Source organism: Branchiostoma lanceolatum, chromosome 12 (assembly GCF_035083965.1).
Source record: "Branchiostoma lanceolatum isolate klBraLanc5 chromosome 12, klBraLanc5.hap2, whole genome shotgun sequence".
Taxonomy (NCBI): Eukaryota; Metazoa; Chordata; class Leptocardii; order Amphioxiformes; family Branchiostomatidae; genus Branchiostoma; species Branchiostoma lanceolatum.
In genome coordinates, this window is record NC_089733.1 from 12,249,183 (window position 1) to 12,270,842 (window position 21,660).

The following is a 21,660-nucleotide window of genomic DNA, read 5'->3' on the forward strand; positions in this document are numbered from 1 at the left end:
TTATAGCAATATTGTACCCGCCGATTTAAATGTTTCTAACATGCTGGAACGCAGTAGAAAATATTCTAAACATTTACTCATATCAGTTAGGTTGTTGCAAAGGTTTCGAAAATGTTACAACAAAAGGCAACAAACACCCTCTCGGTGACGTGGAATTGACTAGTATGGGTGAAATATAAAAATGTGACACCCCTTTGTTTGAATGTACTTTGGGTTGAAAATAACGAAACGAAAAAATTCTTTGTTTAAAAAATCGTTTTGAAAGGCTGTATGCCAAACATTTGAATGAGGGCCTGTGTACATGACCAAGGCAGACACATACCAGATTTCACATCATTTTGGTTTAATACATAGGAACTGGAGATGTGTATCTTTGTTAAAAAAAGAGTGAACAAAGCCATGTAATCACATGTCCTAGGAATTCCCATACCATATTTGGCATGAATACTAGCACACTTGCGCCAGGAATGCAAGATAATTAGATTAACCCAATTGACCAATCAGGTGGTCGCAAGGCTCACAGGCATGCAAGGCCAGGTGCAAGGCACTTGGGGTCAATGACCTTTAGGTCATATGTAGTATTGAAAGTGACAGAAGTGGCAAATATTGTCAAGAAAGCCCAAAATAAATCGTTTTGAATATATGTATGCCAAAAATGGGAATGTAGTCCTTTAAATATTTGTTCAAGCCACATATACAGCAAATTTCAGGTCATTCGGTTGAAATACCAGGGCGCAGGAGGCCAAGATATGCTAAAAATAGCCTAAAAACCTCAATAAAATCACTTTCAAGGTCAATATTAAAAAAAGGAAAAAAACGCACATTGGTTTTTGCCTACATTACCTCTGTACCAAATTTCAGGTCATTTGGTCAAAAAATGACAGAGATGAATCCATTTGAAGATTTGACAGGAGGAGAAGAAGAAGAAACATGAGTAAAAACAATATGTTTAGCCATACTAGGTATGGCTAAACATAAAAATAATGCTCAACTGCAAGATAAATGTGAAAACAGAGTTTGAGGGGGAAGCCTGTACTGAAGTACACACAGTCTCACTGACTGGAATGTAGCGAGATTCAAGTTTTCCTCCAGTCCCATTTTCATCTTGACCGCTTGCTATATTTTTGCTACAGAATGTCTGAAAACCAAGGAAGTAAATTGGCGTGGCCTTATGGTTGTAGTTTTTGTAGTCCTTGTACTTTTCTGGTACTTTTCTTGAATCAATAAAGTAGTCACCTGTAAAATTCTTCATTTTGGTAAAATTGTTCATTTTACTTGCAGAAGATGTACAAGAAAGATTATGAAGAGGAACGTCAGAAATACCATGTGTACCCCGACACACCTGAAGTCAAACGTGTCATCGATGCTGACACCTTGCAGAGTGACGTATGTAGACTTTTAGCATTTTATAGACTTCTCGTGGTATCTGTATCTAACATATGCACATAACTGGGTGTCTAGAAAATTAATGTAAGCAGAATCTGCCTTGTGTATTATATCTTTCGCTGGTATTGCAAAAAGTCATAAGTATATATTTTATCTAATGCACCTTATGTATATATTTTCTCTAATACACCTTAACAAAAATATACAGTGTATATATAAAAAAATATATATAATTTCTAATAAGATGATAGAACAACCTAGTGCCATGGCACTGCTAGTATCTTAACGCACAAGTTTAAACATATCCATGATAACTTTGCACTTTGATTTTTTGTTTCGTCTCAGCCGCAAGTTCTTTTGGTTGCCTTATTTTCATGACAAAATTGTCTATACTGTACAGGGTTGTCTCCAGCTTAAACACTTTTTTCCATTCCACTCATTGATTCAGAGCCCATGTTTGATTTTTGTTGTTAAGTCTAGCACTTTAAGTTTACGGAAGAACATTTTCCTCAATTCTATGTCATAAAGTTCAGATTTTTTGGGCAGATGGGGTGAAATTTTTGTCTGTCCTAACAAGCAGATTTCTGTCCCAGGACAAAGGGGCAGGTCCTTGAGACAGCCCTGATACTGTATCATCTGAATACTGTGTGTTGTAGTGAGCAATGATTGACGTTATGCTGAATCTTTCCTCAGATAAAGTACCGTGAGAAGTACGAGAAAGAGACAAAGGGCCGTGGAAACTTCCCGCAGCACATCACCCCAGTGTACGCTTCACAGAAGGAGGCTGCTGGGCTTACTGATGTAAGCTGTTTATACGTCTTTTCTGTCATAATCAATTTTGTAGTAACTGTTGTAGTCTCAGTTAAGAGAGTCTGATCATCCTTTATTTCTGTGTAATATTTCAAGTGTACATGTGGTTGTTTAGTAACTAAGATGTCTGTGTCTGTTCCAAGAAACTAGTTGAAATTGCATGAACTTTTTCCAATTTTCTGCTATAATAGTTATTTCAAATTTGGCTTTTCTATCAAGACAATCTTGGAAGTGTGCATGTGCTTGTCTAGTAACTACGATGGTAGCATTACTATTTAATATGGATATGCTATACTTAGCCTTTCAGACCCTATAGCATTGAGGGTTGCTGGAAAGAGGACTGTTGGTAGAGGGTTGTTGGGTTAGCATTTGACAGTACAGAGTTGGCTATAGTGGTCAGGCCACTAGAATGCAGGAGGTGTTGGGTCACTGCTGTTGTAAGAATAGTCTGGTGCCTTCCCTGATTCACAACTTGTGGGACATTTTGAAATTTGAACATGTTTTCTTGCTACTTCAGGCTGTGTACACGAGGGATGCTCGAGAGAAAATGCAGGAGAAGAGCTACAAGAACTTCCATGAGTCTCCGCTCTACAGGACACTGAAGGATGATACCGACATGGCCAGCATGGTACACACACTTTCATAGCTTCTATTTTGTAGAAATTATCAATTAACAGACATCCACAGAGTATGTTTCATAAAGATATACTGACAGACTCCAGAAATTCAGTGTTATGCAATATGAATTTTACATTGATGATATGATGTATGATATGATGTATGATATGATGTATGACCAGATGTACAATTATTTTGCTTATATAATGCTTTGAATTTGTTTGACTAGCACACTCGGCGTCCTTATAGCTTGTCAGTTTCGAAATCATTGTTTATGGCAACATTTTCAGATGAAGAGTTGAGCAGTAACGTAGATTGTTTCACCTAGGATGAATGAAATTTTATACGTGTCTAACACTCTATGCGCCAAGCCCATGTAGGCTTATAAAACACCAAAATGATATGATAAATGAGACATATATAGCATACCTAGAAGTAGATAACATTTTGACCGTGACTTTTCCTTCACGTTTCAAACATTTTTGTGTCCTGTTTATGTGAACAGTCCAACTATGTCAGTGACTGGGAGAAGAGGAAGGTGGACTACAAGGTTGTGGCAGATACTCCGGACATCCAGAGGGTCAAGAAGGCTGGCGTCCTGGCCTCTCCGGTTAGTACTCACTGAATTACATTTGTCTTCTTGTGGTAGATTTCTGTGAAAAAGTCACACTCATCGTCCTTTTACATGACTTTTTTTGTCTACTTCTTTGTAGTATTTTGTTACTATAGAATCCAATACAGCTTTAATATTATAGTATTTTACTTGCTGTGCTACAGTATTACAGGCATATCACTTTATTGTCAGCTTTACTAGGTTTGTAAGCATTTATATTAAATGTGCCTTGATGAAATAGCAGTAGCAGTAAGCTTTATGTAAAACAAATATCTGTCGTAATATCTCCCTCTATTTTTCTTTTTTTGCTTAGAGACATGCTTAAACTTTAGCACACTGAAGTAGCCGTTTGGTACCCAATTCCCTATCGGTTACAGGGTTTGACAGCAGGGAGAAGGTTGAATAATCTTACTCTTAATTGTAGTGTCAAATTAAGCATTGCTAAATGCTAAGATGATAGTCCATTCCTACAGTAACAAATGATAGTTTTCCTGTTTGTTAAGCACCCTTGTTCATTCATCCTTTACAGAGAACTTACAAGCAGAAACAGGAGAAATATGAGACTGTTGCAGACACGCCCGCCAACATCCTGGCAAAGGAGTCGGGCAAGTTGGTTGGAGATGTAAGTCAATGGTTTTTACCTGGTTTATTCTGTTAAAAAACTGTTGATGCTACATGTGTCTATACTGTAGAAATGTTATTTGCAGAATGCTTCAACCTACACCGTGAAACCAAACCATCAATTAAAAAGTTACCAGGATCATTATACATTAATTTTGCATAAAAGACGACAAGAAGTCAGTTGAACATTTGTCTTTAAAATCTGCAGGCCTTAATAGTTTTAGTAGAAACCTTGTCATCCTTTTAGACAAAATTGATTATGATTAAAAGAATCTACAAAACAGTTTACATTTGGATTTCATAAACCATGTATGATTGTGTGTTTTTAATCTAAGCTACAAGCAGAATGTAAGGTGTATGCAGTGACTGTCTTTTTTGCAATGATTATTCTGGATAAAAAAGCGTTGTTTGTCACAAAATCGATGGATCTATGATCATTGTCCAGTTTCTCAATACAATCAACAGTTCACCTTTAGAATATGATGTACATCGATATTGTAGATACATATTCATAAGATCTGCATTGATTGTTGTTTGTTTGTTTGTTTGTTTGTTTTTTAGCTCCACTATAAGCAGAAAGTAAAGGGTCGTGGCATCCTGGACACTGACACCCCCGAGATGAGGAAGATCAGGTCCCTGCGTGAGATCACCAGCGACAACATCTACAAGGAGGAGGCCAAGGAGATTGTGGAGAAGTGCTGCACACAGTATCCCTTCACTGTGGACATGGAGAGATTTGAAAAACTGATGGAACTCATGGACCAGGTAAGATATCTATCATATAACCATATAGTTGCTGTACATCTCTACAGTTACGTGCGTAGTCCAATGGTAAGCAACCCTGCCTCTGGACCAAGAGGTTGGGAGTTTGAATCCCGGCTGTTGTCACACCTGGCATGCATGTTACTGGAAAGGGTTGCTGTCCTTAGGACTGGATGTAAAGCTGTGGTCCACTGTTCATTGTACGTAGGTAGGGACTTGAAGAAAATAGTCACAGTAGATAGATGACCACTATAGACAGGATTCTTAAAGCTCGGGTAAATGGGAGAAAATAATGGTGAGGACCATTGTGTGGTCACAATGCCTAGGGAAAAATGGTCACAATGACCAGGTGGTCCTTACTACTAGTACATGTATTGGTGCCCTATGGTGTCACTGTTAGTAGTATATTACATACTGTCACTATTCTCACCATGGGCTCTCAAAGTGTGCAAAGGCTAAAGCATTATATAAAGTTAACACGTATAAACCTGTTGTTTTCTGGAAAAAAATGTATAATGCAATGTTTGTCAAATATCTAAGTGTTTTGATGTTCAAACTTGCCTTGTCTTTACAGAAACGTTACAAGAAGAACTTCGAGGAAGAGCGAAACAACTACCATGTTTATGCCGATGCGCCGGACATCAAGCGTACCCTGGCGATGGCCCAGCTGTACAGCGATGTAAGGGCTATTTGTTAATCATATTGTGATTGCTATCATACTTTGCTTGCATGTCATTTTCCATTGTCTCTGCAGCCTTTTAAAAGAGGAAAACATAGCAACAATCAATCAATCATTCGCGAGCATCAGGAACTGATGCATAGCGGCTACAGACATGAGTAACAAAATTGTCAGCAGTGTTGACAACCTTATTATTTATTGACAGATGGTGAGGTTCAACATGTATGATACAACACATAACAATATAGTTATCGTCATCATTACTGTATGGAACAGTCGACCATATCATATGTTTTTTTCCAGGCCAGTCAATCATATTTGGAAATCAAAAGGTCTGTTTGACTTTCTAGTCCTAAAGAAAGCAACAGTGTTAAACTAGCAATAAACATCCTTGGACATCAGGTGGACCTCTCTTGAGATCTTCACATTTCTTTCCTTGTGCAACAGCTGAAGTACAAGGAGATCTACGAGTCTCAGATAAAGGGCAAGGGTAACTTCCCCCAGCACATCACTCCTGTCTACCGCAGCCAGGTGGAGGCAGCCAAGATCACAGACGTATGTCTTAAAGATTTGCTTTTACAGATGTATATTTCTTAAGTTAACTATTAATCTTGAAGAACAAGCTTGGTCCCTTCATAGTTGTAACCTAAGTCCAAAGGGAGCTAATTGGGCCCATTAAACTATATAATGTAGCTGGGCAATACGAACTAAAATTTTAGATGCAGAATAGCACTGGCAATGTAAGCAAGCAAGTCATGATCAACCATATACAACCAGAATCAAGTGAAAGCTAATATGTACTATGCTTATTGAATTGCATACATGTGTAAGTCTAACAGTAGTAAAAGCATAAAGTTCATAAAATCAAGATTGTGATTTATATATTAATATGCTTGTCTAACTTTATTTTTCTGGAAACATGTTAAAGGATGTTATACAAAGATAGGGTATGTTGCATTTTTCATTTAATGTGTTCTCATTGATTTTGGCCTCTGATCTTGATATTTGTAACATTTTTCTGGTCATCCTTTGCAGGCTGTGTACAAGAAGGACGCTCATGATGAGATGCAGAAGAGGAGTTACAAGAACTTCCATGAGTCTCCACTGTACAGGACTCTTAAAGATGACACTGACATGGCCAGCATGGTATGTTTACATTTCTTATCATTTACATTGATTATGGTATCAAAATAACCTGTTCAATACAAAGGTTCCATGCTTTCTCTGTATTGGAAAATGTTAAACACACACCACTAATGCGGACTAGCATCCTGCTGTAGTATCATCTGTGCTTGCACAGCTTTGTGGCTCAAGGGCTAAGGAAATAGAGATTTAAGCTCAACTCCTATGATATCAAAATCAAGTTACTTTATGGCATCAAGTGCCAGGGTTTATCATATTTCTGTGGTAATGTAAGAATGTGGATACTGTTGCTATTCATTTTCTATAATCATTATGCACAAGTCATTCTATTTATTTAAAGTTGTGGAATAAGAGGGAAGTGCTGCACTACATTTAAGAAAATTTAACTTTTTGCAGTATACAGATTATAAGGAAAGTTTACAATTACAGACACAAGGTAATAGCTTTAACTGAAATGTTTTTCCTTTTACAGACCAGGTACAGGGACCAGTATGAAAAGGGGAAGACCAACTACAACATAACTTCAGACACTCCTGACATTAAGAGAGCCAAGAAGGGAGGCATTCTGGCTAGTGAGGTACTGCCTCATTTTGTTTGCCTAATCCTAACATTACCTCTTTTTGCCTTTCTTTTGTAGTTAGCTTTCAGGCAGAATTATCTTTGTAGATTATACTTCTTATACTTTAATAATACTTTGTAACATTGTATTTCATTGAACACAGTAACTTTATTGTTATTTTCCTCAGCAGCAGTAATATCATTGCAAACAAAGTTGTCACATCGTTGTCACTGTTGTCACAATATTGATAGATTGATAATGCATGGTGTGAAATATGATTGTAAAATCTGCACAATAGTTCATAACAGTTGTTTAGTACTGATTCAGAAGCAACTGTTATGGTTGGAAAATTTGAACTTATCTTAAAGATCACACGTTTTAATCTGTGTCTGTAACTGTTTGATCGCAAAGTTGGCACATAACATTGATCGAGTGGTACATGTACTATTTTACCTGCATTGCTTGAGTCAGAAGGTATCACATTCTACCTTTATCCCCGCAGCGATCGTACAAGCAGAAATGCGACTCGTACGAAACTGTGGCCGACACGCCTGCCAATATCCATGCGAAGGAAACTGGCAAACTGCACAGCGATGTATGTATTCCTGTCATAGCAAGAGTGTCTCTCGCTTTTGTTGCGCGAATCATCCAAAGGCTTTTTTTGCGAATGCACACCCATGCAAATAAATACCCAATAGACGCTGTAAGCTTGGAACCTAGTGGCAAATTTAAGATTGCTGCTTGCTAAAGTATCCTATATGTAAGCTTTGTCTCTCACCTATAGCAGAGTTTTTCTTCTGTTATACCATCTTCTCACTCCTACAACGTAACTGTTAAAACTTTACTCTGAATGCATGCAAAAATTGATTTTAGAAGTGTAATTTCTGTTTCCAATCTTTCTGTACATTGTTACTGTCCTTGGTGCTGATTTTGGCTGTTCTGCACTTTTTACATGTTGTGGAAGTGAGAAGAAAACTCTCAGCTTCAAAGTTTTTCTAGAGTTCTATTCCCCAGTAGTCCGTAAACAATCTGTCCCTTTGCTTTTCTCCTTTATTTGCACCTCACTGCAATTTGCCGCAACATTTCAATGGAAGTTGCTTCATGTTTTTTCAGTCCTATGCATACTTCAGTTACTATACATGTCTTCAATGTTATGTAGGATGTGTTACTTTCTCAGCCCACCCTTTTTTATCTCCTATAAAAAGTGCTTCATCCTCTTGTTTGTTTCTTTCCAATTATTTGAACAAGGCTTAGTGTTATAATGGCACTTGTTGCATTGTTTCCTGTTACCCTTGTATGGTGTTGCTTCTTGTGCAAATCCCACAAATTTTCAGAGCCCTCTTCTTGTACACTTGAAGTTAAAATACTCCCTTCTCTCCCTTCTTCCAAAGGTATACGCTTTGAATTGTGTTATACTCATATTTGCGCAACCCCACTGCTATAAATTGATGCTTAGTTTTCTTCCCATAGAATTATTTTTGCAAAACCTTCCTCCCTGTATCCTGCGCGGTTATGCTTGCGTCTTATTTGCAAAAAATCCTACGTCTGTGCTCCCAAAGTTTTGTCGTATCCACATATTTGCTGCCCCACAGCTTTTAAATGATATTATGCTCTACCTAATATATACAGCCATGCAAAACCCTTATTCCATTATGCTCTCAACATGTCAGCAAAAAATTCTATCTTTGTGTTGTCCAGTTTCCCATAGTTTTGTGTTGTACCCACATTTTTTCTGCACCACATCTGTAAAATGATGTTAAACCTTCTTCCCATAGAGTTATTTGTGCAAAACCCTACCTCCCATATGTTTTCGACATATCAGCAAAATAGAATCCTATATTTGTGTTATCCGGCTTCCCAAAGTCTGTTGAATCCACATTTTTGTTGCTTCACAGCTGTTAAGTCTTTCCATTGAGGCATTTGTTCCCAACAAACCCTTCCCCCCTGTATCAGTTAAAAAGATCCTACAATGTACCTCTGTGTTGTTTGGCTTCCAAAGGTTTATGTGGCACCCATGCATACATTGTATTTTGCTGCCCCACAGCAGTAAAATGTTGTTAAGCCATCTTCCCATAGAATCCAAACAAATCCTTATCCCTCGTATCCTCTGTGGTTACGCTTGCGACATGTCAACCCTCGTATCCTCTGTGGTTACGCTTGCGGCTTGTGGTTACATATCAGCCTACCTCCGTTTTGCTTTGCGTTTCCCTCTCCCTGCAACATTGCTGAACTTGCGCCCCTTTCCCCACACTATTGCTGAACTGTGGTTACTGCAATGTCCATTTCATCTGGAAAACACAGCTGCCGTACAGCAATCGCGACGCGGGTACCCTAAGGTCCGTTTACCGAGGCCAGCGCTTCACCCCGGTGGACACGCCGGAGTCCAGGCGGTTTAAGAGCCTCCGAGAGCTGGCGAGCGATACCGTCTACAAGGAGGAGGCCAAGGAGATTGTGGAGAAGTGCTGCAGCCAGTTCCCCTATACTGTTGAGATGGAGAGGCTTGATAAGCTGAAAGAACTGTATGACAAGGTAAAAACCTGCTGTCGTAAATTTTGAATTTTTAACAAGAAATGTTTAATGAATAACAAAGTTCTTTATTCACAACCAGAAATTTACAACAGCCAATGTTTTGGTGACTTTCTGTCATTGCTTTGAAGAAAGGGACAGACAGTCAGTCACTGAAATATCGGCTTTTGTAACATTCCGGTTGTGAATAAAGAGCTTTGTTATTCAGTCATTGACAGGGAAGAAATGTTGAAATGTGATATTTTTGTGGATGTCGCAAAGACAAACCCAATGTCAGTATGACGGTGCCTAGTCCTCACACAAAGATTTAGTTACTGTGTACATGGTTTGAATATGAACTTCAAAAGTGCTGGTTAACCTTACGTTTACCTTACTTTCTCTTCCTTTATTCATTATAAGGTAACCTCATTGTAAGGTATTATTCATTTTAAGGCTTTGTGTTCATCTTGTAATACTTGAATGGCAAACGGTATTGGAGATTAGATTTTGTGAATACTTGTTAAGAGGAGGAATGATGATGATGACAATTATGAATAGAATAAATGCATTGTACACCTTTGAAAAACATCATAAAATAGACGTTTCATATCCACATTTAATGCCCAAGTTTAGGGTGTAGATGCAAAAAAATCTCAGAGTAGACGTGTAATATTATTTGACGTTTTTTATGATGTTTCCAATACTTACCTTATTCCTCCCCTCTTTTGCAGGCGCTGTACAATAAGCTGTACAATGAAGCCCGTCAGTATCACCTCTTCCCTGACTGCCCTGAAGTGAAGAGGGTTGTGGACGCTGACAAGATGCAGAGTGATGTAAGTCCTTTCCTTCTTGTATTTGCTTAAACACAATCATTCTTAATCAAATGTTACATTCATTTCAGTTGTCACATCTAGAAAGAGGAAAACAGGCTGTACAGGACTTTCTACAATTTGTTTATGAAGTAAATGTAATCATTTAATCATGCATGAAAGGGGATAAAGCAAAAACTTAGCAATACTTGCTACAACATTCGAAAACATGTTGTTGTTTTTTGCTTCTACACAATCTATGGTGTTATAGAAGATGCCATATACATGTATGATACCAACACTACCACGTACATGTATGATACCATGTAAGATGCTACTTCTTATGGCTTTGAGTTGTTCTTACATACAAATTACATGTATTTCTTTCTTGCAGCTTGTGTATAAGGAGGCGTATGAGAAGGCACGAGGCAAAGGGTACTTCAAGGTAACAGACACTCCATTGTACAAGACTCTGGTACAAGCTGCTCTGGATGCCAGCCCGGTAGGTTGGATTATAATATTAGAGTCATTGTTGCCAATATATTGAATGTTTGGATAGCAGAAAGTCCTAAGAGTGCAATAGCTCTGCTTAATTGTCTAACATCATACCAGACACCGAGATTGACTTTATGTTGTAACAGCAGCTGTTTAGAATTGTTACATACAATGTAATTTTGCCCTGTAAATTACAGTGTGCCTTGGTTAGTGTTAGACACCATACCTGATATGGCCATGATCATCACACACTTAAAGTTGTTTGGATTGACATTCTTTCGGAAACATATCTCATATCATACAAGGTATTCATCAGCTCCTGAAATACATGTATTGTATAGAAGAGACATAGAAATATAAATCAAGTATGAGTAAGAACTAAGTGAGTGTTTTTTGTTTGTTTTAGGACCACTATAGCAGACAGGCACTGACTGAGATGAGGGAGAAGAACTACAAGAATGTGCACGAGAGTCCGCTGTACCAAATGCAGAAGGAGAACACAGAAAACCAGAGCCCTGTAAGCCCTGTCAATTGTAGTCCAATGAAATTTGGTTGTGTTAATTGAGTTTACTTGACTGTGTTAAACATAAGAATGTATCCTTAAGCTTGTATAACATTTAAAAAAGATGATCAAGATTGTCCTGTCAAAACCTGCAAATAGAAGTATTCAATCTAGATATTACATGTAGATCTTCTTTGGAGTTATTATTATACTGTTCAGTTCTGTACATTTAGATTTAAAAAATAACACAGAGAAATTTCAAATTGTAATACTATGTTGAAATGAACAAATGCTTGTGCTAGATTTGGCCTATGTGAATGCATGATCAAACAGTATTGTCAATGTTCTCTTTTGATTTTGGAAACTGTCAAATGTATTACAGACTACCAAATACATCTTCCTTAGTTTTGTAATCTAGTATGCTCATAACTGTCCACTCTTTTTTTCCGTCCTTCTAGCACAAGTACAACAAGTTCCCAGAAAACCGAGACAACTTCAAGGCCCCAATAGACACACCAGATCTGAAGAGGGTCAAGAAGGCAGGAGACATCGCCAGTGAGGTATTGCTGCAAGGAAAAAGAGTATTGTTACTGTATCTGTCCACGCACACATGCATAGAGCTGTCTAAACAGAGAATCGCCTACTCTCTTGTGAAGAAATATGAACTCCATCCTTATCCATTTGTTATGGTATAGTAAGTTATTGTAGACAGTACTTGTTTGCCCTTTGCCCACCCTTGCTTTCTGCTGCTTCCATATTGTATAAAGGCTTACATTTTACCTTTCAAAGTTATGTCCTATGCTACATGTAGTGTTTGATAATCTGTAACATTCAGCTGCTATTACTATCTACTGTATATACATTATATTTTGTAACATGCTAGATGTGTACATATTTTCTTTGCTGTAAGAGCCAACAAGTATTGGTAGTTGTAAATGGCTGTACCTAAGATTAATCACAATTTTGCTGCTTAATTTTGCCTAATTGATTACCCTGTAGTTCAGATATCTGTAGTGAATGCATTTGATTTACTAAGTTTAATATGATGTTAATATTTGCATATGGTGATGCCATGCAAAAATATTTAATTTGTTATCAAACAGTTTTAAGTTGTTTTTTTAGGTTTGCTGCTTTACATACTATATATGTGTGCCTTTGTCCCTGGTATGATAAGTAAGATATACATGTGCTATGATTAAGACTATGAAGTGTATTTAGTTATGCCACTGTGTAGAAGGTTCAAGATTTTTTTAATTCATACATATAATTGAAGTAAGAATTGTTTAGGATAATGACATGCAGAAGATGGTAGATTTTAGGCATTTTGGGGAAATTATGATTTTATTCCTTTTGCAATATTGTTCCCATTGTCTGCCTCATTTTCTGCTTCAATATACTATTAGGTTTTTATAAGGACAAAGTTTTTATAAATTCTGCGCGATTTGTCAGCTTTGAATAAAGACTCAGCCCCATGACTACAGACATTTTGCTGACTGCGCTGATATGCAAGCTTCAGCGACCAAGTTTTCTTTTATTGTGTGACAGATACTGTACATGTACCTTATACATGCAATGCGCCAGCCCTGCATGCCTGTTTGCTGTTAAGAGTAATCAATCATTTTGATTCTATGGAATTCATGATCTGACTATGGCAATTCAACACCGTTAAGTGGAAAGTATATATGTCTTGTGTTAGCGCAATTTAAAAATTTACTGCAATGCATAGTGAGCACCAAGAATTTTGCGTCAGTCGTATTGCACTACTCCATACAGCCCCCTTTTACCTTTGCACTACCTTGCAAAACTGATTCAAACAAAAATGACAGCAACATTACCATAATGCATAACGAGTGCCTAGCATTTTGCGTTATTCGTAATGCACCGCCCGCTGCAGCGAGACAAATTCTATAACTTTTTCAAATTGACAGCAACATTTTGCGACAAGTTTGATACCAAAAACAGACAATGTTATGTGCCAACTTTGTAAAAAGACAGGTGACACAACCATGTGACAGGTTTGAAGTGTGACCCTCTTCTGTGTATTTCTCTTAAATTTTTGCTTTAACCCTAACCATTTTTAACTACTTTGAAGTTGCCACTTTTTGTAGTAACACTCAGCAGTTGCCGTCAGTCTTTATATCTTCATTGTTGTCTTGGAACAAAACATGCATTGCCAAGTTACATGTACCTATGATGCTTTGATATTCACCTTGCATTTGGTGCAACAAATTTTCCCCCCATAGATCAAGTACCAAAAGGACAAGAATACAGAAAAGTACATCCCCATTGCCGACACTGTAGCTGTCAAACATGCCAAGCACATGGAAGAAATCCAGGGCTACGTAAGTCTTCACATCTTTTACATCTCCTGTACATCTCTGAAACACAGTTAACTGAAACAATGTTGTAATACTGTGGAGCAGTTAAGGTACATTACATTTTATAACCCTATGACCTTGAATTCTACTGAAATCAGCCAATTATGGACTGAGATTAAATAAAGGCACAAACAAAAATTAAAGTCTTTATCAGTACCTTTTGTGAGAGTCAAAGAGACAGGACAAATCAAAGATGAATATTCTCTAAATATTACTACATGCATGGGTATGTAAAAGAATGAAATTAATCTACACAGTATGTACACCTTAATTGTCAGATTTTGTGCTTGAGCACTGAATTGTAGTATGAGTGACTGAGTTTCACATGACGTACCAATACCACGTACATGTACTGATCGCCCTTCCATTTCCGCTTGTACAACAGCTGCCGTACGAAAAGCATGACGCAGGCACCGTCAGGAACAGGTACAGAGGGAAACGCTTCACTCCCCACGACACGCCCGAGTCCAACCGTCTCAAGAGCCTCAAGGAGATTGTCAGCGACACCATCTACAAGGAGGAGGCCAAGGAGATCAACGAGAAGTGTTGCTCCCAGTTCCCTCTCACTCCAGAGATGGAGCGCTTCTGGAGACTCCAGGATCTCTACAGCGATGTGAGTGTTTAACAGGGGTTAATCTAAACAGGGGAACAGGGGCGCTGCACCCCCATGCCCTGACCATGCACCTCCTTACCCTGGGGAGGAGTTTATCTGACAGGCATACAATTTTGATTGACCAGGGATGCTACTAGGTCACATGTGGCCAGTCTTCAATTGTGCTGTCTGATAGTAATTTTGAGTTACATGGTCCTTGTAATAGCGTGGTAATGTGGTTCAAACACCCCTAGAAAATATTCAATTCCCGTTTGTTTGTTTATTAGTTTGAAGTAGAGCAGGTGTGTATTGTATAATGAAATGTGACTTTGTTTTCAGACTGACTACAGACAGAAGGCTCTTGATACTCGTGGGGACTTCCACCTCTTCCCTGACATCCCTGAGTTTGAACGCCTCCAAAACATCAATGATGTTCAGAGTGATGTAAGTCTCAGTCTCATGATTATCAATTTTTTGCTTTGATCAAATTTTAGACGTTTTTATTTCATGTTTAATTCATTCACATTAAAAGTCCAAATCGGCATGTTCACACAAAAATTAGTAGCTAATTACAGGTTTTACTTTATGATATTTCTTTGTGCGTAGTCCAGTGGTCAGTTACCCTTCCTGTAGACCTAGAGGTTGGAAGTTAGAATAATGGCTGTGGTTGCTCATCCAAGATGCACGTTACCAGAAAGGGTTGCAATTTCTTAAGGGGGGGGGGGTTATGCTGTGGTCCACTGTTCATTGTACTTGTGGAATGTCCATTGCAATGAACCTGTATATACTGTACATACTGTCTGTCTTCTCTGTCACGACTAGTGGAAAGTTAGCTCTTCAGTGGTTTGAGATCACTCTAACTTTTCACTTTCTTCGTTTCGAAACAGCTGAAGTACAAGGAACATTACAACAAGGTGCTGAGAGGCAAGTATTACATGATGACCCCTGACATGCCGCTGTACCAGAGGATGAAGAGGGTGACTGCACAGAACAGCGAGGTACGTTCAACATTTTCCTTTTTGCGCTGTCTAACAGTAGTCTGTATAACGCAAACTCCTGCTGTCTGGGACTTTTATGGCCCCTATATAGCTACTTGCGTAGGGGCTGACCGGTTACGGGTGGCTACTATAATTCACCAGGTTGTATTATTTCAGCCTGTAGGTACCCATGTGAGTAATGAGGCTGTTGTAACGCACTCGAGGCACCTCGAGCTCCTCGAACACGGGACCCCCATTTTTTGTCTCGTCTGAAAGACAAGCTTGATTCATTCACTGACAGGCTAGTCTAACAGCATTTCTTCGTTAAAAATCAAACTTTAGTGCACAACAATTGTAACAGGTATGATGTACATGTAGGGCAAGTTGCTAAACAGTTCTAACGTTATACAGTATTGTCGAATGTCTACACTATTCTATTTGTAGCATATTAAGGCCTTTGTTGAAATTCAAACTTTATTGTACAACAGTTGTAACGGGTACAATGTATGGCAAATTACAGTATTATAAAGTAAGACTAGTGTGTACAGTATTCTATTCTAACCACATGATAATTAAAAGTAAAAGTTTACACTGTACGGTGGTCAGAATGCATGGGAGATCTAGACACAATGATACTTTAAAAGTTTGTGTCTGGGATGATACAGTCTCTTTTGCATGGAGCAGCTCGATGTATATTGGCCTACATAAATAAAAGAATCGAGACAAGACATGATAAAAGTAGATTGAAAGTATCTGCACTTGCCTGGAGTAAATGTCTAGCCCCAATCATTTTTGACAAGTTGTTTTTCAAGGGGCCAAGTCTAACAAAACAGCACAAGAGATAGAAACAAAACTTGCTTTGTTTGTTTGTTTGGAACACAAATGAAAAAAAACAATAACTGTTACAATACATTTCAAACATGCACTAACACATAGTTTTATCCATGCAATCTGGTTTGCTTTGAGCAATAGATTCTCTCTCAGTGCTGAAGTTCCATTTATAAACTGTAGATAGCATCACTGTTTCACTTGAATGATTTGCCTGTTTTACCATAATTGTACAGAATGTCTACAAAGGAGAAGCTAAGAAGCTGCTTGGAAAGAGCATCGACGTGACACAGACACCTGAGTATGTGCGCCAGCAGGAGGTTCAGAAGATCAGTAGCCAGGTAACTTCCTCTCACAGCTCTCTCCTTCTTTTTATCTTTTAAAAACGTGACAAAATGTCGTATTCCTTCCATCTTTTCAACTTCAGTAAAAGATGTTTTCTCTACTTTTGGAAAGAGTATAAACAGATATGTCATGTATGACGTCATTGTTTGATACATTTTGCTGACAATTCTGTCACATTTTTATGTTTTTCTTCATTCAAAATGGTTACTGTGTCGGTGCTTTTGTTGATGTCATTTTTAACCTGTTTTGAATGTTGCTCAGTATCATTGCCATTAACTTTACCACATTGGTATGTTATCTGTTAGCCTGGAAAGACTTTTTGTTATTATTCCATAGTATCACATAACAGTACCAAATTGAATGATACCATGCAGTTTCTATTGTTATCTATGTGTCCTATGTGTTATACATTTTGTGATGTTGTGTTACTTGCGTATGTGCTGCTTATATCCACTACCTTACCCTGTCTCCTCCTGGCTTGTTATGGCATACATTTATCATTATGATTTGTCCTGTATTTTGCTGCCCTTGTTGCAACCATCCCTATTCCCAGCTATCACAGTCCCTGCCAGCTTCCTGGTCTGTTTATTTTACCTGCTATGTTTTCCCGTCTTTGTTTTATCCCAGCTTATTATGTTGCCATGCTTCCTTCCTATATTTTATCTCTGTCCTTTTTTGTTGATAATGGATCTCCATCTATCCTTGCTACCTGTGTTTTCCCAGTTATTTTTATCTTTCATTGCTTCCTTGTTTTGTTTTGTTTTGATCCATTCTTTGTTACCCACGCTTCTCCACAATGATGCTTTTTTTTGTTTATAATGGCTTTCCATCAATCCTTGCTACCTGTGTTTTCCCAGCTGTTTTTACGTTTTCTTGCTTCCTTGTTATGTTTTGTTATGATCCATACTTTGTTATCCACGCTTCTCCACAATGTTCCTTTTTTGTTGATAATGGCTTTCCATCAATCCTTGCTACCTGTGTTTCCCCAGCTGTTTGTATGTTTTCTTGCTTCCTTGTTATGTTTTGTTATGATTCATTCATTGTTACCCAGGCTTCTCCACAATGATCCTTGCAACCTGTCTTCCCGCAATGCTCTTCCACGAATCCTCCTTGGAGCTTTTAGCATCCTTGTTCTTGTAACATTTTCGAATCTTAGCGTTCGTGAGCATATACTTTCCTGGGAATTTTAATCCTCAGAAACGCTATATCGTTCATTCTAAGAGGGAAAATTTCAAATGGCTTCATCAGAATTTTTTGAATGTTAAGTGGTGCTACAGACAACGTCATGAAAATGTCATGAAGCTTTCGACTTTTTGTCTTCAAGGGGGTGGAATAGTTGAAATTTTTGTTCATCCCAACTAGAAGGACATTTGTTTGAGAGAGCCCTTGTACAATATGATACGGCCACACCAATTTTATTTTCCTGGTTCTTGAACACTTCTTAGCAAAACTCCAGGGAGTAGTCAAGATGAAAACAGCAGGCATAGAGGAAAACTTGAATCCGGCTACATTCACTCCCTGGTGCTATATTGTGCATATGCGACGTCACAGTCTCTGTTTTCATACTGATTTTACAGTTTGGCATCATTTTACGAAATCCCAGAACCAACAAATTTGATTGGTGTGGCCTAAAATTCGTCCAAATGAGGCACCTTTGTTGCATGCCTGTATTCTAACCATGTCACACCCACAGTCTGAGTACATAGCAAAGGACAAGGAGAGGACGCACGAGTACAAGAGCACCCCAGACACTCCGGAGTACCGGCGCCACAGGAAGGTTGCCAAGTTCACTCCCGAGGTACGCGACTTCACTGCTCTTCTTTCACACTCAGCTCTTCGCCTCAATAGCTGTGATAGTTTATGTATTTATCAATTACTTCACCATTCCCAAAGTCTATAGTAATGTACAGTTGCAGAAGTTTTCATTCAATGAAATAGATGCCAGAACGAGAAAATGTGTTAATTTGTTTTATATCTTTTAAAATTCCCCATGATCACTTTTAAAAAAAAAGAATACAACTTTTCTAATTTAAGCTTAATGTAATTATCAAGCTGACAGATATCTTTGAGTTAACATTATTCAGATCTTTGAGGTATGTTTAGCAATCTTTGATGTATGTGGTCGTTGACAGTTTAGTTAGCCAACTTAAGCCTACAAAGCAATGAGTTTGTGTAGTTTCAGTATGTTGCACTGTTTTCATCATGCGCTCTTAAACCCCCCTCTCCATTCACAGAAAGCTTACCAGACCGCCAAACCGGACATGGACAAGTACCACCCCGTGAAGGACACTCCGTCCAACAAACGTGCTGATGACGCGCAGAAGATCCAGAGTGATGTAAGCAAATTCTTATCTCTCTTCCTCAATATCTCTCAGTCAATGTACTTAACCTTCTGGCATCTGCCTAACTCTGCAACCAATAGAGAATTGGGTGCCAAACAGCTACTTAAGGGTGCTAAAGTTTAATTTCTTCCATAAAATTCTGAAAAGTTCTGAAAGGCAAACTAATTTATTTACTTGGTTCCCTGACATATTTTAGCTTCTCTCTACTGCCTAACCTGTAGTCAATAGAGAATTGGTAGCTAAATGGCTACTTCAGTGCTTTGAAGATTAATTGAAATTTTAGTGAGGTATCGTGAAAACAGAGAGCTAGGAGGAAAACTTGAATCTGATTAATTTCACTTCCCTAAAACTGTGTGAACCAAGGTCCTTTGACTTGTTTTCATGTTGATCTTCCACTTCAGTATTATCTTTTTAATCCATGTTGCAGCACCAGTTTTTGATTGATTGATTGATTGATTGATTGATTGATTGATTGATTGATTGATTGATTGATTGATTTCCCCACAGCTCTGGTACCAGGAGCAGGGTCGTGATCTGAAGGGCAAGGCGTACACCGAGACCGACACTCCCATCAACCGCCGCGTCAAGAGCCTCCAAGAGATCACCGGCGACAACATCTACAAGGAGGAGGCCCAACACCTGTGGCACGTGGCCTGCACGCAGTACCCGTACACTCCCGAAATGGAGCGTCACGAGGACAACCTGCGCAAGTTCAGCGACGTGCTCTACAAGAACAAGTACGAGATGAACAAGCACGAGTACCACCCGGTGCCCGACAGCCCCGAACTAGAACTCGCTAAGGAGAACGCTATCCGACACAGCGGGGTATGTAACTGTTTTATGTCCTTGCAAGTTTCAAGTACAAGTGCCTGAAACAAGTACTGCATAGAAACACTTTGTCTACCACATGTAAGATCAATGCAGTGCTACATGACACGATAGTAAATATTGAATGAACGGGGATTTCTTTCATTTCTACATTCTGGATCTTTATCTAATGTAAGATTGTTATTTTGTAGTCAATCTGACTCAAATGTGATTTTTATGTATTGGTATACAGCATTTAATGGACCGCTGAGAGAATAGCTGAACTGCCAAGCTAATTGTGGATCTAAATGAATTTAAAGTCAATGCTTCTATGTCTATGATGGCAAGAAACAAAGTTTACACTCATTTCAAATTGTTCATTTTGCAGCGCAGTGTCAAAGTGAAGTACTAGAATATTGCTATTGTATAGGACGTACGGAATAGAGTCTATGGAACTGATTTTCTTCTTGTTATGTTTTCCATTTTCAGTTCAAGTACAGAGAAAAGTACGAAGAATTGAAGAAAAAGCCTAAATTCAACATTGCTGAAACACAGCTGTACAGTAAGATGAGAGACGTTGCAGCAGCGACACGTGACGTAAGTATTCTTATGATTTCTTAAAGCATGTTTCTATTCACCCTCCTATGATAATGTATGTGAGTCAGAACATTGGTGCTGAATGCCTTCACAGTGGTATATATTGAGCCAAACAATCTAAATGGAAGGCACAACGCTAATAGTTGAGCATGGAATCTTTTGTTCTTTTGTAAATTATTAATGCATGCATGCTGAACAACATCCACACAAGCACAAGTATTCTTGGAGCTGAACACCATTTCCTTATACCATGTCCTTGGTGCTGAACACCATCCACACAAGCACAAGAACACTTGGTGCTAAACACCATTCACTTATATCCTGTCCTTGGTGCTGAACACCATCCACACAAGCACAAGTATCCTTAGTGCTAAACACCATTCACTTATATCCTGTCCTTGGTGTTGAACATAATCCACACAAGCACAAGCGTTCTTGGTGCTGAACACCATTCACTTATACCCTGTACCTGGTGCTGATCACCTTCCAATGAAAAATATTTAGCCAAAAAGAATAGTCCTAAGAAGAGGCACATTATAGCATATTCTGTCCATTACAGGGTTAATATGTGACTTACACGTATATTCAAAAGCAATGCAGATGACAGAAATGCTTTTTGTTCATAATAAAGTCTTTGTAACTTTCAACCATACAATAAATTACCACAAATGTTTGATATAGTTTTGCTTCAATTCTATGTATATTTTTCTTGTCTGAAATGTATTGCCATAAAGATAAAGTCTGGCACTTACATGTAGCTATATATCCTGTTTCTAGAATAAGACTTTGATATTTGTATGTCTGTATTTTCAGGACAATTATACTGGTGACTACAGACAGAACATCAAGGGCAAGGGTGTGTCGAACTATGCCGAGACGCCCCTGTACCAGAGGAACAAGGAGGCCGGGGATGCTTCCAGCGAGGTCGGTGGCTTGCTGTAGTGGTTTACAAACAGCTGCCCCCCTCCCCAAAATAGCTCTTTTGTATCTTAATCTGTATAGCCAGTATCACTGCCCTTTTGCATGACACATCAGCTTTTTGTTACCAAACTGCCCCCCACCCCCATAATAGCTGTTGTATTTGTTGTGGTTACCAGACTGTACCTTCACATCATGACTGTGCCATTCTTTCCCTTATCTATATCGCCAGGATAACTGCCATTCAACATAACGTCCCAGCTTTTAGTTACTAAATTGCCCCCCTCCCCATAGTAGCTGTATCATTCTTGGTGGTTACTACACTGCCCCACATCCCATAATGGCCACCCCATTCTTTTTGTTACCAAACAGCC

General features: G+C 38.5%; 1 protein-coding gene across 1 annotated transcript in view; it reads left to right on the forward strand.

The window, feature by feature from the left end:
• LOC136445762 (nebulin-like) overlaps positions 1 to 21,660 on the forward strand; it is an 83,131-nt gene that overhangs the window by 52,191 nt on the left and 9,280 nt on the right. Inside the window, exons 93-118 of the mRNA XM_066443899.1 lie at positions 1,282 to 1,386; positions 2,080 to 2,187; positions 2,714 to 2,824; positions 3,320 to 3,424; positions 3,957 to 4,049; positions 4,610 to 4,813; positions 5,385 to 5,489; positions 5,937 to 6,044; positions 6,525 to 6,635; positions 7,105 to 7,209; positions 7,694 to 7,786; positions 9,493 to 9,720; positions 10,428 to 10,529; positions 10,900 to 11,007; positions 11,407 to 11,517; positions 11,961 to 12,062; positions 13,746 to 13,844; positions 14,266 to 14,493; positions 14,812 to 14,916; positions 15,360 to 15,470; positions 16,514 to 16,618; positions 18,316 to 18,420; positions 18,857 to 18,958; positions 19,472 to 19,789; positions 20,261 to 20,368; positions 21,182 to 21,292. Of these exons, the coding sequence (XP_066299996.1) occupies positions 1,282 to 1,386; positions 2,080 to 2,187; positions 2,714 to 2,824; positions 3,320 to 3,424; positions 3,957 to 4,049; positions 4,610 to 4,813; positions 5,385 to 5,489; positions 5,937 to 6,044; positions 6,525 to 6,635; positions 7,105 to 7,209; positions 7,694 to 7,786; positions 9,493 to 9,720; positions 10,428 to 10,529; positions 10,900 to 11,007; positions 11,407 to 11,517; positions 11,961 to 12,062; positions 13,746 to 13,844; positions 14,266 to 14,493; positions 14,812 to 14,916; positions 15,360 to 15,470; positions 16,514 to 16,618; positions 18,316 to 18,420; positions 18,857 to 18,958; positions 19,472 to 19,789; positions 20,261 to 20,368; positions 21,182 to 21,292 (3,291 nt within the window). The remainder of the gene's footprint in view (positions 1 to 1,281; positions 1,387 to 2,079; positions 2,188 to 2,713; positions 2,825 to 3,319; positions 3,425 to 3,956; positions 4,050 to 4,609; positions 4,814 to 5,384; positions 5,490 to 5,936; positions 6,045 to 6,524; positions 6,636 to 7,104; positions 7,210 to 7,693; positions 7,787 to 9,492; positions 9,721 to 10,427; positions 10,530 to 10,899; positions 11,008 to 11,406; positions 11,518 to 11,960; positions 12,063 to 13,745; positions 13,845 to 14,265; positions 14,494 to 14,811; positions 14,917 to 15,359; positions 15,471 to 16,513; positions 16,619 to 18,315; positions 18,421 to 18,856; positions 18,959 to 19,471; positions 19,790 to 20,260; positions 20,369 to 21,181; positions 21,293 to 21,660) is intronic.